Below are 17283 nucleotides of genomic sequence, written 5' to 3'. Positions count from 1 at the left end.
GGATGTCACACGTGTCCCCCTGTGCCCCTGGGCTGCCACCCCCTGTGGGGGTGTCCCCGAGGGTGCAGCCCCGTGCCAGGGCAGCAGTGGGGCGCAGCACCCCAACCTCTCCCCTGCCCCCACATTTGGGGACACCTCCCTATCGCCACGTCCAGTGGGTGACACAGCCTGGCGACACAGCACGAGCTGCCAGGGGAGGGGACAATGCTCATGCTGATGAGGACAGGACCCCCCCCACCCCAGCACCCAGGAAAGTGCCAACCCCAACCGGGACCCCCGAGTGGGACCCCCAATATTTTGGGGGCTGCGGGGTCCCTGATCCCTGTCCTTGCAGCCCCAGTGTCACCCTGGGGGTCCTGGGCAAGGATTGGGGTGCTGGGGGTGCCCCGGGGAATGCTGAGTCAGCAGGAGCGTGGCCGGAGCGTCTTGCACAAGGTCCCGGCGCTGCTGCGGTCAGCGGGATTCCCGGTGGCCCTTGGACCGTCCCGGACAGACTGGCCACTGCCGGCCACCACGGGCCAGCCCGGGTCACCGGGGGCCACCACCAGCCACCAGGGGCCACTCTGAGCCACCAAGAGTCACTATGGGCCGCCACCGGTCGCCGTGAGTCGCTGTGGGCCACTTCCAGTGTCTGTGGGCCACCACCGGTCCCCATGGTGCCACCGCCAGCTCCTCTGGGCCGTCACCGGCCAGCGCTGGCCACCGGCTCGCAGCCCCCGTGCCCTGCGCTCCATCAGGAGCCCCCCGGGCTGGCGGTGGCCAGCGGGCAGCGCGGGGTAGCCCGGCCACGAGCGCCCGTGGAAGAGCTTCAGAGGGTCCCGCGGGCGGGGCCGCGCCCCCCGCTCAGCCGTAGCTGTGGGGGCTGTTGGGGTTCATGGGGGACGAGTCGCGGCGCCCCGACTGTCCCCGCAGCTGCCACAGGCGGTGGCTCAGGTTCTGCACCTGGCAGGTGCCCAGCACGCAGCCCACCCGCACCAGGTGCGCCCCGGCGTGCCGGCGGCCCCGCGCCGGACGGGGGTCGGGACGGGGGTCGCGCCGCAGGATCAGGCGCCGGACGTGCCACGGGGGGGGCCGGGGGGCCAGCGGGCGGTGCCGGGGGGCGACCCAGGGGCCGTGCCGGGCGAGCAGGGCTCGGTGTCGCCGGGTCCCGAAGGGCTGCGGGGCTGGGGGGTCTCTGGGGAGAGCAGGGATCCGCGCCGGGGGGCTCCGCGCCGGGGGGGCCCTGCGGGAGAGAAGGGACAGGGTCAGGGGGTGGCACCGCCCGAGCCCGCAGCCAGCGCGGTGCCCGCGGCTTCCGGAGGAGGAGGAGGAGCAGAGGAGGAGGAGGAAGCAGCCGGAGCCGGGGAGCAGCCGCTACCTGCCGGCACACACGTACCCCGAGCGCACGGACACGTGTCCCGCGCTCAGACACCCCCGGACCCCCTGCGCCCACCCCCGGCTCCCCCCGCCCCGTTCCCACGGCGTTTGCCCCGTTCCCACGTGCCCCGGGCACCCGCGGAGGGGTCCGGCCTCAGGGTACCCCCAAAGTGCCCCCCTGTCCCGGGGCACCCTTTCCTCCCGAGTTCCAAGCAACTCGAGGTTTGGTCCAATTCTTAATCCGGTGCTTCTCCTTTCCCCTTTTTTTTTTTTTAGTGTTTCCTCCCCATTTTAACCTTCGGCCCGTGCCCCAGAGGACCCCAGCCCCAGGCACGGCAGGAGCTCTGGGCTCGGGGTGCCCCAGTGCCCCCCACCCACGGTCGCGCCCCTCCCGCGCCCCCGCAGCCGGACAGGGATCCCCGGGCGCGCTCCCCGAGCACTCACATCTGGGGGGGGCTGTCCGGACCCCAGCACCCCACAGACCCCCCCCTCGGGCACCCCCGAGCACCTGGCACACACAGAATCTCTGTCCTGGCGTGTGCCAGCGCTGGGCGGCTCGGGTACACCTGGCACACTTGGCACACCTGGCAAACCTTGCACACCTGGCACACTTTGCACACCTGGCACCCCCCGGACGCGCCGTGACCCCACCGCGGGCACCGGGACCCCGCACCCCCCGCCCGCCCCCGCGTCCCCCAGGGTGGGGGCTCGGCAGGAGACGCTGCCCCGGGACCCCCCAGATCCGCATTCCAGGCGGCTGCGGGGGCGTGGGGGGGACGGGGAGGGCGCGGAGTTGGGGTGCGGGAAAAGGGGGTGAGGGAGAGCAGGATGAGAGGGGAGGGCGCTCGGGCAGCGCGAGGGCGGGGGGTCGTGCAGGGCAGGGGGTCGGGCAGAGGGTTCGAGAGGAGTCCGGACAGGGGCGTGGGCAGGGATTAGAGCAGGGGGTGTGAAGAGGGGGCGCGGGCGGGCAGGGGCTGTGGGCAGGGATCAGAGGAGGGGTCCGGGCAGGGGGTCCAGGTAGGGATCAGAGCAGGGATCAGAGGAGGGGTCCGGGCAGGGGGTCCAGGTAGGGATCAGAGCAGGGATCAGAGGAGGGGTCCGGGCAGGGGGTCCGGGCAGGGGGTCCAGGCAGGGATCAGAGGAGGGGTCCGGGCAGGGGGTCCAGGCAGGGATCAGAGGAGGGGTCCGGGCAGGGGGTCCAGGCAGGGATCAGAGCAGGGGGTCGGGGCAGGGTCCCTCACCTGCGGGCCGGCAGGGCCCGGCCGTGGGGCAGCTCCAGAAGGCACAGCGCGAAGCTGACGCAACCCAGCGCCAGCGGGGCCGGGGCTCGCATGGCCGGGCGGGACGGGACGGGACGGGAGGCGGCGGCGGCTGCGGGAGACACGGGGCGGGCGATTCGGGGGGGATCGGGGCGGGGGTCGCGCTGGGGTCCGGCTGCAGATCCCAGCCCCCTCCCCGTCCTCCCCCCGCTCCGCTCCCGCTCCTCCCCGAGCGCAGACGGGGGGCGGCGGGGGTCGTGGCCGTACCTGAGCGGGCTCGGGGCGCGCTGGGCTCGGGGCCGGCTCTGTCCCCGCTCCCCGCCCCGGCCCAGGTTAAATATCGCCGGGGCCGGCGGGCGGGAGGAGCTCAGCGGGACGGGAGGAGCCGCGGGCGGGGGCAGCCCCGCACCGCCCTCGGCCCCGCACCTTCCCCGGCACCGCGGGGGTCCCGCAACCCCCCGAGTCCCGCAGGACCCCGGCCCCTCACAGCCCTCCCCAGACCGTCACTGTCGCTCCCGGACCCCGCACCGGCTTCGCACCTTCCCCGCCCCTCCCCAGCCCCGCACACCCCGAACATCCCCCGGTACCGCGCGTTCTTCGGTACCGCACATCCCCCGCTCCGGCCCCGCTGCCCCCGGGACCTTCCCGGTGCGGAGCTGGAGCTGCGGGGCGGCCCCGGGGCTGGGCTGGGGTTATTGGGGGGTCCGGGCACCCCCCGCAGCGCCGGTGGCGGCGGGGCCGGTCCGTGGTCCCCGTGCCACGTCGTGCCGGGCCCTGCCAAGCCCGGCCGTGCCCTCCCGGGACCACCGGGCACCCCCACATCGCCCCCTGTCCTGGCAGGGAGCCCACCCAGTGCAGCCCAGTGTCTCCAGTATGGACAGCCCCGTTTGCCCCCTGGCCCCTTCCTGGGGAAGCCCCCCCGCTTCTCCCAGGGCCGATTCCACGTTTTCAAGCATCACATGGGGCCTTGTAAAACAATTAAGGAATGTAAATCCGCAGGGATCAGAGCGGTCCCGCTCCCGCCGGGCAGCAGCTCCCTCAAACTGCGGCTGGTGGGGTTCCCGGGGGGGGGGGCAGGGGGCTCCTGGGGGGCCACTCCAGAGCTGGGCAGGGGAGGGGGCGCCACAGTTTCCCTGGTCGGGACCCCCAACCTCTGCTCGCGGTGGGGTTGGGGCGAGGACCCCCAGCACCCCCAGTGTCCAAAGCGGCCCGGAGCCCCGGGATGGGGCTACCCTCTCCCCCCGAGGCGGCTTCCCCGGACCGGGGGGCCGGGGGCCTCCGCGTGCCCGGAATCGCTGGGATTCTTCCGCATTATCGGAACACAAAGGCTCCACACACCCGCGCGCCGAGTGGGGGGATTTGGGGCAGCACCTGATCCCGGGGGGCTGGGGAGCGGCCGGGGATGGCAGGACAGGGCCCCGAGCGCCCCGCGACCCCCGGATCCCGCACGGATCCCGCACGGATCCCGCACGGATCCCGCACGGATCCCGCACGGCTCCGGGGAATTCCCGCGGCGTGCTGCGCTCTTCCGCCGGGCTGCTCCTGGATCGCCGCAGCCAGAGAGAAAATCCCGGCTCGGAACAGCGCCCAGAGCCGCGGGTGGGGTGCGCGGGACACCCCGGGACCCCCGACCCTGCCCTGAGCCCGCGGTGTCCCCAAGGCTGTGTCACCCTGTGAGATGTGTGGCGCGGGTCTCAGAGGGTGACATCTGTCACCCAGCACCCCGAGAGCCACCCCAGGGCCATTCCGATCCCTGCCAGGACCTTGTGCGGGTCCCCGTGCCGGGCAGTGCCAGCTGCTGTCACCCCCAGGGACAAAACCAGGATCGGTGTCACCAGAATAAGCCTGGACACGAGGAGGGGGCTCTGGGGACATGGCAGGGGTCCAGCTGAGCCTCAGGGACAGAGCCCATTTCCCTGTCCCCCTCCTGCTCAGGGATCACCGCTCCTGGGGCACGGGGAAGGATCCCGGATCCCCGGTGCCAGCCCGGGGGCTGCTGTCACCCCGCGGTGCCACAGCTGGAGCCACGCCGGGGGCCGCCGTCCCCAGGTCACCTCATCTGTCCCCGGGGCCCGGCAGCTCTTTCCCTCTCTCTCTTCCTCTCTGCTGGCTGCCGGCCCTGGGAACCCGGGAGAAGTTTTAATTAGCTTAATTGCCTGCTGGCTGAGGCCCCGGGGCAGGGCGGGGGCTCGGAGCAGCACCCGCAGCCCCGCTCGGGTCACCCGCTCCCCAAAAAGCATTTCTGGGCGCTGGGACCCTCCAGGGTTGCCCACCCTGTCCCGAAGCATCAGGGCCGGGGGGCACAGCCAGGACCCCCATACCGAGGGGCTGCTACCCCCTCCCTGAGCCCACCGGGACCCCCAAAGTGGCCGCGCACGGCCCCGGAGCCGCGTCCTGCTGCGGGGCGGTGACAGAGCTGCTCCGTGTCCGGAGAACTCCGGGAATTCCCCGGGACAGGGAAGGAACCGCGTCCTCCAGCCTGCGGACACGTGAGTGTCCCCAGTGTCACCAGCACTCCCAGGGTCCCCAGGGTCCCCAGTGTTCCCAGCATTTCAGGAACGCCAGGATCCCCAGTGCCCTCAGGGTCCCCAGTATTCCCAGAGTCCCCAGTGTTCCCAGTATCCCCATCATTTTCAGGATCCCCGGAGTCCCCAGTGTTCCCACTATCCCCAGCATTTTCAGGATCCCCAATGTCCCCAGTGTTCCCAGTATTCCCATCATTTTCAGGATCCCTAATGTCCCCAGTGTTCCCAGTATTCCCATCATTTTCAGGATCCCTAATGTCCCCAGCGTTCCCACTATCCCCATCATTTTCAGGATCCCCAGTGTCTCCTGCGTCCCCAGTGTTCCCGGTGTCCCCATCATTTTCAGGATCCCCAATGTCCCCAGTGTTCCCGGTGTCCCCAGCAGCAGCTCCTGCCCGAGAGGATCCGGGCACCCCCGGGCTCTGCACGTGCCTTGTGTCCCCGTGCCCGCGGCCCCGTTCCTGTCGCCACCCCCGTGTCCTGTGCCGCGGGGCTCCATGTGTGTCCCTGCGTGTCCCGCACAGCCCCTGCTCCCGTGTCACCCGCTGTCCCCACGGGTGGCATCTGTGCCGTGCCAGTCTCTGCCGGTTCCGGTTCCGATCCCAGCGGTGTCCCCGTGCCCGTCCCCCCCTGGCACGGGACAGGTCACACCCCGCACAGCCCCGGGCGCTTCCCGAGTGGATCAGCCCGGTTTTCCTGTTCCCACCCCCGGCACCGCTCCGGTCCCACGTCCCCGCTGTCACCCTTTGCCGGGTACCCGTCCCTCGGGCTGTCCCCGGGCTGTCACCCTGCTGGTGGCCCGATGGCCCCCCCAGCGCATCCCCGGCTCCGTGTCACTGTCCCATGGGGTCACACCGGGTGTCCCCTGCTCTGTGAGCCCGCACAGCCCCAAACTGGGGTCCAGGTGTGGCTGCAGCCCCTGCGCACACAGCGATGCGGGCACGGGGGATGTGGGGACACGGGGACCGCTACCCCGGTGCCAGCCACAGCCCAGCTGATGTCCGAGCCATGCTGGGATGGGCACAGGGACACCTGCGGCTCCACGCCACCCGTCAGCACCGTGGGACCAGCGAGTGTCCCCAGGAACCGCCCGTGCTGTGGATTCCCCATTCCCAGATGGGGTGTGCCCAGGAGCGGGGGTCTCTGCCGGGCCCCGCAGCGGTGGCGGCGTGTGGCAGCGGCCCCGGGGACGGTGCCCGTGCCCGGCACGCAGCCAGCCGTGTCCCGACGCCGCACATGTCCCGACACGCGGCGGCCGGAGGGGCCGGGCAGGAGGTGCAAGGGCCGGGCAGGGTTGCATCACCCCCGGCCGGGGAGTGGGGTGCGGGGGAGCCCCAGTCTGGGGGGCTGCTGCACATCCTGGGGACCCCCATCCCAGCCGGGGAAGGGGTGAACCCCGAGGCCGGGGGTGGGGATGTCCATGCCCTGCGCCCCGGGCAGGCGCCCCTCCCAGCGCGGGGACACGGCGGGGAGGCCCGGGGGACACCGGGGGTGACCCCAAAGCTGTGGCTGGGGGGAGCACCAGGTGCCCGTGGCTTTGGCACGGCTCTGCCCGGACCCCCAGCGCCCCCCGGGCCGTGGCCAGCTGCCCCCCCATCCCGCACGCACCCCACGTCCCGCTCTCGCTCCCGCGTGGGAGGGGGAATGGGGATTTTCCCGGGGAATTATTCCCGGCTGTGCCCCGCGCTGTGCCCGGGACCGGGAGCACCAGGGGCGGGTCCGGGCCTGGCACAGCGAGCTCCGGGACAGAATGGAACGGGATGGGATTTAACGGGATGGGATTTAACGGGGATGGGATTTAACGGGGATGGGATTTCACGGGATGGGATTTAACGGGGATGGGATTTAACGGGGATGGGATTTAACGGGGATGGGATTTAACGGGGATGGGATTTAACGGGGATGGGATTTAACGGGATGGGATTTCACGGGATGGGATATCACGGGATGGGATTTAACGGGGATGGGATTTAACGGGATGGGATTTAACGGGGATGGGATTTCACGGGATGGGATTTCACGGGGATGGGATTTCACGGGATGGGATTTAACGGGGATGGGATTTAACGGGGATGGGATTTAACGGGATGGGATTTCACGGGATGGGATTTAACGGGGATGGGATTTAACGGGGATGGGATTTAACGGGATGGGATTTAACGGGGATGGGATTTAACGGGGATGGGATTTAACGGGGATGGGATTTCACGGGATGGGATTTCACGGGATGGGATTTCACGGGATGGGATTTAACGGGGATGGGATTTCACGGGATGGGATTTCACGGGATGGGATTTAACGGGGATGGGATTTAACGGGGATGGGATTTAACGGGGATGGGATTTAACGGGATGGGATTTAACGGGGATGGCCACCGCGGCTCGGCGGGCGCTGCTCCGTGCCAGGGCCACCACGGGCCGTGCCAGGGCACGCTGCCACCTCAGCCCTGTCCCCAGGTGTGCCGGGGCAGGTGTGGCTGCCAGGAGCCGTGTCCGGGTGGGAGCCGCTGGGAACGGGGATAGCGAGGGCAGGACGGATCCCAAATCCCTGAGGAGCCGCACACGAGGGTCCGGGAGGGTCGCGCTGTCCCTGGGTGGGGGGCGGGACGGAGCCCCCGAGTGTCGGCGCCCCGCGGGATGGTGGGGCACCTCAGGGTGGTGTCCTGGGGGTCTCACCTGCGTGGGGTCACACCTGTGTGCGGGGATACATCTGTACATGGGGGCACACCTGTATGGGGGCACTTCTGTATGTGGGGACACTCCTGTGTAGGATCACACCTGTGTGCAGGGTCACACCTGTGTAGGGTCACACCTGTGTGGAGTCACACCTGTGTGGGTCACACCTGTATGGGTGCACACCTGTGTGTGGGGTCACATCTGTGTGTGGGGTCACACCTGCGGGGTCTTTTCCAGGTGCCCCATGTGGAATGGGGGGGGTCACGTACGACTGAGGGGCTTGAGGACCCTGGGGGCCGTGCACACCTGGGGTGGGGGTGTCTGTGCTCACATCGGGGGGTCCCCCCGCACCCCCACATCCGGAGGTTCCCCAAACACATCTCTGTACATACCTGAGGGGTCTCCGCACACCTGAGACACCTGAGGGGTCCCCGCACCCCGGGGGGTGTCCCCGCACCCGGAGATGTCCATGCACACACCGGGGTGTCCCCGCACATCTCAGGGGTCCATGCACACACCGGGGTGTCCCCGCACATCTCAGGGGTCCATGCACATACCGGGGTGTCCCCGCACCCGGGGATGTCCATGCACACACCGGGGTGTCCCCGCACCCCTCGGTGTCCCCGTGTCCCCCCCCCATTCCGGACCCCCCCCCCGGGGAAGCCCCTCTCCCCAGCCCCGCCCTCTCCGCTCCCGGCCCCGCCCCTCAATCCCTCAGCCAATGGGAATCCCCGCCCCTCTCGCGCTCAGCCAATAGGCGGCGAGGCCCCGCCCCCCGGCGCGGCCGGCGCTGGCGCAGGCGCGGTGCGCGCGGGCCAAGATGGCGGCGGCGGCGGGCGGTGGGCGCGGGCGGGCGGCGGCGCCCTGAGGAGCCGAGCGCGGCCTCGCGGGGCTCCCGGGGCCCGGCCCGGGCCGCCCCCGCCGCCATGGCCCGCCTGGCTGACTACTTCGTGCTGGTGGGATACGACCCGGCAAGCGCGGTGAGCGGCGGGGGACGCGGGCGGGCCGGGCCGTGTGGGGTGAGGCCGGGCCGGGGCGGCGGGGCCGGGGCGGCGGGCCCGGGCGGGTCCGGGCCCCGCGGGAGGCTGGCGGCAGCCGCGGCCGCCCCGGCGCGTTGGCGGTGTTTGCAGTCTGCCCCCTCCCCCGCCGCGCGAGCTGTCACCGCTGCGGAAGCTGCGCTGGCAGCGGGGCACTGCCGGCCGGGGGGGCACGGGGGACACGGGGGACACGGGCTGCCTGCGGCGGGCACCCGCAGCCATGGCATGGAGGGTCGCACCCGCAGCCCTGGGATGGGATGTTGTACCCACAGCCCCGTTCCCTGCTAAACCACAGCCTTGGGCTGGAGTGTTGTACCCTCAGCCTCATTCTTTGCACATCCACAGCCCCTAGGATGGAGTGTTTTCCTCCCAGCCCCATTTCCTGTGCATCCACAGCCCCTGGGATGGGATGCTGAGCCCCCAGCCCCTGGGATGGGATGCTGAGCCCCCAGCCCCATCCCTGCACACCCCCAGCCCCTGGGATGGGATGCTGAGCCCCCAGCCCCATCCCTGCACACCCCCAGCCCCTCAGGCAGGTCCCTGTGCCCTTGTTGCTCCCTGAGATGCTGCTGGCCCCAGATCTTGTCCCTCTGTCCTCTCCTCCATCCCTTCTGGCCGTCAGGTGATGCTGTTGGTTGTTTTGGTCGTGGGCTGTTCCCTCTTTGCTATTTTGGTCTCCTCCTCTCTGTTCCCCTCTGCTTCCTGCCCCCATCAGCTTTTTGGGGAGAAGGGGCTTTGGCAGTGTCACAGAGGAGGTGAAGTGACCTGAAATCAGGGTTTCTCAGTCTCATCTTTCCCACCTGGCACACTCCCAGTGTCAGTGAGGTTTCTGTGAGCCTGTGCCTGGGCTGGGGAAGGGAATCCTCAGTGTGACGTGCCTTTGGTTCTGGGGATGCTGCTGGGGTGGGGGCTGGGTTCAGATTCACCATCCCAGCCTGGATCCCACCCTGTCTGCTGCCTCTCCCTGCCTGGGGTCCCTGGTGGGAGGCAGAGGAATGAGATGTGTGTCAGGAATGCTGGAGAGCAGAGCAGGCTGCCTCAGAGTTTGGTGTTTCCTGAGGCCTCTCTGCCCATGTGGTGTTGTATTATTGTTGTTGTTATGATTATTGCTGCTATTGCAGGTGTTTTTCCCCCAGTGTCTCGTGGCCCTGGGGCACTGGGATGGGCAGGAGCTACTCTCCCGTGGGTCAGACTGGGGTGGGAGGGCTGTGGGAGGTGCTGGGGGGATTCCAGGATTCCATCTGGCAGCAGGTTCCACATCCTCCCAGGAGTGATGCTGGGTGGCTCTATCCCCTCTGTCCTGCTTCCTCCTGCATCTTCTTCCTCATCTCCCCCCTGAGGGTGCAGCAGCTGGGACCTGCACCTCCAAACTGCTGCTCTGAGCTGGCTGGTGACTGCTGGGGATCAAGGACCTGTTGTTCCTGGGGCCTGATTTTCCTTCACCCTGATTTTCCTTCACCCTGATCTTCCTTCAGCCTGGGGTTCCTTGCTGTGACTCCCAGAGCCTGAGTTCCCAAGGGAACAGAAATGTCCCAGCTGTGCCTCTGGGGTCATTTGGGGTTTGTTTGGGGGAGAGGGGTGATGCTGTGGGTGATGTGGGTGGCTGTGTGGGACAGCCAGAAGGAGGAGCAGGTTTAGGTGGGAATTTGGGCAGCAATTGCTGGCTGGGCTGGAATTGCCAGAGCAGCTGTGGCTGCCCCTGGATCCCAGGCTGGCCACAGGGTCAGGGGTCCCTGCCATGGCACTGCAGGGCTGGATTGAGATGAACTTTGTGCTCCCTTCCCACCCAAATCACTCCATGATCCTTTGCCACCGGGACAGGGAGAGCTCACACTTAACAAATCACGTTCCTGTGCTGTAAATATTCACTTTATTTTAGGTTTCACTCCCCTCTGCAGGGAGGGGCTGTGTCCAGGGTGCTGTGGGGAGATGGGGATGGGCCCAGGATGCCCTGGAAGGGGCAGACACCAGCCCTGGCTGCTGGGATGGCCCAGTCAGGAGTGACCTGGCACACACTGGTGACATCTCTGTGACAGCCCGAGCTGGCCCTGCCCAGCCCAGCCTGGAGGTGTCCAGGCACTCCCTGTGCCATTGCCCAGGGGTGGGGGATGTCCTGACACGGGTTCTGTGCTTTTTGGGATCAGCCTGGCAGCATTCCCAGCTCTGCTGTCCCACCCCCCTCCCTGCTTAGATAACGCTGCAGGAAGGGCAGCAGTGCTCATCTGCCAGTGACTAATTGCTGTACAGGTTGGGTGGCTCTGGCAGGGCCAGGCTGGGCTGTGCCAGGCTGGGCTGTGCCAGGCTGGGCTGTGCCAGGCTGGGCTGTGCCAGGCTGCCACCTTCCCTCTGAACCTCAGCTGCAAACAAAGCTGGGCTGGGTTTGCACTTGGGGATGTGAAAGGGAAAGCTCTGGTGGGGTGCTGGGAGCTGAGGTGGATCTGCAGCATCTCCAGAGAGACAATCCTGGGATGGTTTGGGTGGGGAGGGACCCCAGAGCCCCCCAGTGCCACCCTGCAGTGCCATGGCAGGGACCCCTGCCCCTGTCCCACTGTCCCAGCCCCAGTGTCCAGCCTGGCCTTGGCCATTCCAGGGATCCAGGGGCAGCCACAGCTGCTCTGGCAGTTCCAGCCCAGCCAGCAATTGCTGCCCAAGATCCCAGCCAGCCCTGCCCTGTGGCACTGGGAGCCATTCCCTGTCCCCTGGCCCTGTCCCCAGCCCCTCCAGGGCTCTGAGCTCTCTCTGGATCCTCCCCTTCCCTCCATGGGATGTTGCTGTGCCTCAGTGCAGTTTGTGGGAACAAAACTGAAAGCAGATCCGTGCTGCTGCTGGGGTCACTGGGGTTTCCTGAACAGCCCTGTCCCCTGTCCCTGTGCCCTGGGGCTGTGGGGCAGGGAGCACATCCTGCTCCTCTGGCAGGCCAGAAAAGGGCTCTGGCTTTGGCTCTGGGACCAGGCCTGGAGCTGCTCTGGCTGCAGGGGGTGTCCAGGATCCAGGCAGGCATCCAGATGCTTTTCCTGGTGTGTGGAGCCATGGGGATGTGCTCAGGAATGCAGAGGCTGGCACAGTGTCCCCTGTCCTGCTGTGCCAGCCTCTGGGGGCTGTGTGGGACAGGGGCTCCAGGGAAGGCTCCTGGCAGGGGGGGCACATCCTTGGTGCCACTGTGGGATTTATTGTGTGTTGGTTGCTCATATTATTCCCTGTATGGATGGGTTTTATTCTCCTGGCTCTTCCCATTGCTACAGATGGATGACAGAGCTGGGACTGTGCCTGGTTTTACCTGGGAATAGCAATTTCTTAGAGCTGGGATTATGCTTGGTTTTCCTTGGAATAGCAATTTCTTAGAGCTGGTTTTACCTGGGTGTGACAATTTCCCAGCACTGAGACTGCCTGGTTTTACCTGGAAATAACAATTTCCCAGAGCTGGGACTGTGCCTGTTTTTACCTGGAAATCACAATTTCCCAGAGCTGGGACTGTGCCTGTTTTTACCTGGAAATCACAATTTCCCAGAGCTGGGATTGGGTCTGGTTTTACCTGGAAATCACAATTTCCCAGAGCTGGGACTGTGCCTGTTTTTACCTGGAAATCACAATTTCCCAGAGCTGGGATTGGGTCTGGTTTTACCTGGAAATCACAATTTCCCAGAGCTGGGATTGGGTCTGGTTTTACCTGGAAATCACAATTTCCCAGAGCTGGGACTGTGGCTGTTTTTACCTGGAAATCACAATTTCCCAGAGCTGGGACTGTGGCTGTTTTTACCTGGAAATCACAATTTCCCAGAGCTGGGACTGTGCCTGGTTTTACCTGGAAATCACAATTTCCCAGAGCTGTGATTGTGCCTGGTTTTACCTGGAAATCACAATTTCCCAGAGCTGGGACTGTGGCTGTTTTTACCTGGAAATCACAATTTCCCAGAGCTGGGATTGGGTCTGGTTTTATCTGGAAATCACAATTTCCCAGAGCTGGGACTGTGCCTGGTTTTACCTGGAAATCACAATTTCCCAGAGCTGGGACTGTGCCTGGTTTTACCTGGAAATCACAATTTCCCAGAGCTGGGACTGTGCCTGTTTTTACCTGGAAATCACAATTTCCCAGAGCTGGGATTGGGTCTGGTTTTATCTGGAAATCACAATTTCCCAGAGCTGGGACTGTGGCTGTTTTTACCTGGAAATCACAATTTCCCAGAGCTGGGATTGGGTCTGGTTTTATCTGGAAATCACAATTTCCCAGAGCTGGGACTGTGCCTGGTTTTACCTCAGCACTGAGTAGTTTTCCCCATGCCCTGAGAGTCCAGCTCAGTTCCAAACGTGTGGCTGAAGGAATCTGGAAGTTTTGGGTAGTGAGCACTGCATGGGCATGGCCTGGATGGTGGGAGCCAGGAGCCAGTTTGGGCTGGATTTGGGCTGGATTTGGGCTGGATTTGGGCTGGATTTGGGATTTCCCAGGGGGTTGAAGCTGCCAGAGGGCAGGGCTGGGATTGGATCTTGGGCTGGAATTGCAGAGCAGCTGTGGCTGCCCCTGGATCCCTGGCTGGACACGGGGGCTGGCAGCAGCTGGGACAGGGGGAGGGGTCTCTGCTGTGGCTCTGGGGGGCTCTGGAGGGCTCTGGGGTCCCCTCTGTCCCTGCCTGGCCCCAGGGTGGGTGCTGCTGGGAGGGAGCTGGGGCAGTCTGGGTGCTGCTGGTGGCTCCGTGGGCGGCCTGGGGGGTGGCAGCAGGAAGCTGCCTCCTTCCATGAGGTGTTTGGGGCAGGTTTGGGGTGTTCTCTGTGGGGTTTGCCACATCCTGCCCCTGCTGAGCTGCTCCTGGGGGTGGTTCTTGGTAGGAGCAGGGCAGGGCAGGGCTCTCAGGCTGTCCCAGCCGTGTGGTGGGGTGGCTTTGGCTCTCCTGTCACTCTGTGCTGGTGGCCCAGTGACTCAGGGTTTGACTCAGCCGGGTTCTGGGAGCATCCAGCACAATCCCAGCCCTGGAAAAGCCCCCGGGGCTGGCAGCAGTTTGGAGCTGTTTGCTGGGTCAATATTTGCACAGGGATGGCCCTGCCTCGTGCTGAGCTGCTCCCAGCCACGTGCCTGGAGCTGGGAAAGGTGGGGATGAGAGAGGGGCAACTCCTGAGCTGCTCCAGGGCTGGGCCCCTCTGCTCTGCAGCCAGCCTGGGAACACTGGGAGTGATCCCCTGGAGAAGGGCAGGGTCCAGGAGAGCTTCCAGCACATTCCAGGGGCTGCAGGGGAGCTGCAGAGGGGCTGGGGACAAGGACAGGGACAGGACACAGGGAATGGCTGCAGACTGGGAAAGGAGAGATTGGGGCAGCAATTGCTGGCTGGGCTGGAACTGCCAGAGCAGCTGTGGCTGCCCCTGGATCCCTGGAATGGCCAAGGCCAGGCTGGACACTGGGGCTGGGACAGTGGGACAGGGGCAGGGGTCCCTGCCATGGCACTGCAGGGTGGCACTGGGTGATGTTTAAAGTCCCCTCCCAGGCAGAGCAGCCTGGGACTGCAGAGCTCCTGATCCCAGCTGAGCACTCAGCCTGCTCTCCTTCCCTTGTCACTCCTGCCTGGAGCTGGGCTGGGACAGGGACAGGGACACAGCTGGCCCTGGGCAGTGCCAGGGCCGGGCTTGAGCTGGGCCTCAGCTCCTTCAGCTGTTTGTGGATGGGGAGAGATTCATCTTGGAGTTGTTTAGGTTGGGAAACCTCTCAGAGCCCGTTGAGTCCAGCCATCCCCAGCACTGCCAGGGCTACCACTCACCCTGTCCCCAAGTGCCACCTCCACATGGATTTAAACCCCCCAGGGATGGGGATCCAGCCCTCCCTGGGCAGTTCCAGCCCTGCCCACCCTTCCTGTGGGGAAATTCCTGCTGCTGCCCCCCCAGCCCCATTCCCAGCTCCCCTAGCCCCATTCCCAGCTCCCCTAGCCCCATTCCCAGCTCCCCTAGCCCCATTCCCAGCTCCCCTAGCCCCATTCCCAGCTCCCCTAGCCCCATTCCCAGCCCCATTCCCTCCTTTTCCTTGTTTCCATGTTGGAATGGATGTTGTTATTGTCAGTGTGGGTTGGCTCAGGCTGGGTCTGGAGCAGCACCTGGGCAGGGAAATCAGATCTGCAGCTCTGGGCTGCTCATTCCTCCTCCTTTGGACCTTTCCTGTGTCCAGCTGGTTTCCTGGTCAGCATTCTGTGCTGCAGGGACAGGGAGGGTGTCAGTTCTGGGAGTGTGGCTGTCCCTGCTTTGGGCAGTTTGTCACACTTTTGTTTTGTGGCTGAGGGTGAGGTGGGCACACAGCCCTGTCCCAGGGCTTGTCCCCAGATCCTCTCCCCATTTTCTGTTTGCTGCCAGTGAGGATTTAGCACTTTGCTCTCTGCTCTCTCTCACCCCAGCTCATGTTTTTCCCCGAATCTGAAACCTTTCCTTGCAGCCTCTCCCATTTCCCATTGCAGCCCTGGGCTGGAGCAGCAGCTGTGGTTTTATGGCTGCTAAAACCACAAACAAACCCCACTTGGAGCTGCAGAGGGGGGAGTTAACCCCAGAACCCCTTTGCTTTGGGTCTGTGACACTGGGGGCAGCAGGGATGGTCTGGGTGGGATTGCAGGGATCTGGAGGAGCTTTTTTCCCACTTCTCCCTGGGATTGAGGCTGTGGTGCCTCCAGGGCTGCTCTGCTCTGTGGCTCCCCAGCTCCTGACCACTAAATGCTGCTGTTGTGGCCAAGGAGAGCTGGAGAGCCTCAGGCAGGGGATTCCTGCTCCTGGGAATCATCCTCCCCACACCCAGAGTGCCTCAATCCCCTCTGGGGAGGCTGCTGGGACCCTCTGAGAGGGTCCTTGGGGACTGGTGGGACCCTCTGGGTGATTTAGGGACTGGTGGGACCCTCTGGGGGAATTTGGGGAGTGTTGGGGTCCTGTAGGAGGGTTTTGGGGCTGGTGGGACCCTGAGGAAGGATTTAGGGATTGATGAAACCCTGAGGAAGGATTTAGGGACTGGTGGGAGCCTGAGGCAGGATTTAGGGACTGGTGGGAGCCTGAGGCAGGATTTAGGGACTGGTGGGAGCCTGAGGCAGGATTTAGGGACTGGTGGGACCCTATGGAAGGGGCTGGGGCTGTTTTAGGGCAGGCTGTGGGTGGGGTCGGGGCACATGGAGAGCAGCAGTGAGGACCCTCCCTCTGCCTCCCTCCCAGTGGCTCCCGGTGCCTCGTGTGCCCTGGCTCGTGTCCCCTGGTTATTTTGGGGTGTCTGAGCCGTGAGGTGCAGCTGTGGAGCAGGAGGGGGTTTTTGGGGAGGAAGAGCCCGAGTGCTGCGTGTGCAGCTGAGGTGTTTGTGTGGGCAGCTGCAGGAAGTGCAGCAAAGCAGCTTCTCCCTGAGCTCTGCAGCACCTTCCTGCCCTGCTGATGGCCCAGATAAGGCCACTGGTGTCTTGTCACTGCTGCTGTCACTGCCACACCCTCCCCAGGGCGGGGCTGGGGCTGTGCTGATCCTCAGTGCTCTGAGGGGCTTGGCCCTGCATCCAGGGCAGCAGTGACAGTGCCCTCCTGCACATTGGGGCTGGGAGAGCTGGGCAGGGGCTGGGGGAGCTGGGAATGGGGCTGGGGGAGCTGGAATGGGGCTGGGGGAGCTGGGAATGGGGCTGGGGAGCTGGGAATGGGGCTGGGGGAGCTGGAATGGGGCTGGGGGAGCTGGGAATGGGGCTGGGGGAGCTGAGAATGGGGCTGGGGGAGCTGGAAATGGGGCTGGGGGAGCTGGGAATGGGGCTGGGGGAGCTGGGAATGGGGCTGGGGGAGCTGAGAATGGGGCTGGGGGAGCTGGAATGGGGCTGGGGGAGCTGGGAATGGGGCTGGGGGAGCTGAGAATGGGGCTGGGGGAGCTGGGCAGGGGCTGAGGGAGCTGGGAATGGGGCTGGGGGAGCTGGAATGGGGCTGGGGGAGCTGGGAATGGGGCTGGGGGAGCTGGGAATGGGGCTGGGGGAGCTGGGCAGGGGCTGGGGGAGCTGGAATGGGGCTGGGGGAGCTGGGAATGGGGCTGGGGGAGCTGAGAATGGGGCTGGGGGAGCTGGGCAGGGGCTGGGGGAGCTGGAATGGGGCTGGGGGAGCTGGAATGGGGCTGGGGGAGCTGGAATGGGGCTGGGGGAGCTGGGAATGGGGCTGGGGGAGCTGAGAATGGGACTGGGGGAGCTGGAATGGGGCTGGGGGAGCTGGGCAGGGGCTGGGGGAGCTGGGCAGGGGCTGGGGGAGCTGGGCAGGGGCTGGGGGAGCTGGGCAGGGGCTGGGGAGCTGGAATGGGGCTGGGGGAGCTGGAATGGGGCTGGGGGAGCTGGAATGGGGCTGGGGGAGCTGAGAATGGGACTGGGGGAGCTGGGCAGGGGCTGGGGGAGCTGGGCAGGGGCTGGGGGAGCTGGGCAGGGCCTGGGGGAGCTGGGAATGGGGCTGGGGGAGCTGGGCAGGGGCTGGGGGA

At 66.1% G+C, this 17283-nt stretch overlaps 2 protein-coding genes across 2 annotated transcripts in view; one reads left to right on the top strand and one right to left on the bottom strand.

Moving 5' to 3' along the window:
• Positions 1 to 747: 747 nt before the first annotated feature.
• On the bottom strand, positions 748 to 2923 carry ADM2 (adrenomedullin 2). The gene is made up of 3 exons (XM_079304631.1): positions 2883 to 2923; positions 2598 to 2727; positions 748 to 1222 (listed from the first exon to the last, which is right to left on the bottom strand). Exons 2-3 carry the CDS (start codon positions 2687 to 2689, stop codon positions 844 to 846), a joined length of 471 nt encoding a protein of 156 aa, XP_079160757.1. The 5' UTR covers positions 2690 to 2727; positions 2883 to 2923; the 3' UTR covers positions 748 to 843.
• A 5695-nt stretch (positions 2924 to 8618) lies between these two features.
• Positions 8619 to 17283, top strand: part of SBF1 (SET binding factor 1) — a gene marked incomplete at its 3' end in the record, with an annotated part of 63561 nt that continues 54896 nt past the window's right edge. Inside the window, 2 exon segments of the mRNA XM_079304485.1 lie at positions 8619 to 8777; positions 8783 to 8795. Coding sequence (XP_079160611.1) covers positions 8742 to 8777; positions 8783 to 8795 — 49 coding nt within the window. The 5' untranslated portion in view covers positions 8619 to 8741.

The sequence above is a fragment of the Erithacus rubecula genome (assembly GCF_903797595.1).
Source record: "Erithacus rubecula genome assembly, chromosome: 4".
Lineage (NCBI taxonomy): Eukaryota > Metazoa > Chordata > Aves > Passeriformes > Muscicapidae > Erithacus > Erithacus rubecula.
The sequence above is the reverse complement of the archived record's forward strand: the minus strand, read 5'-3'. Positions and strand labels throughout refer to the sequence as shown.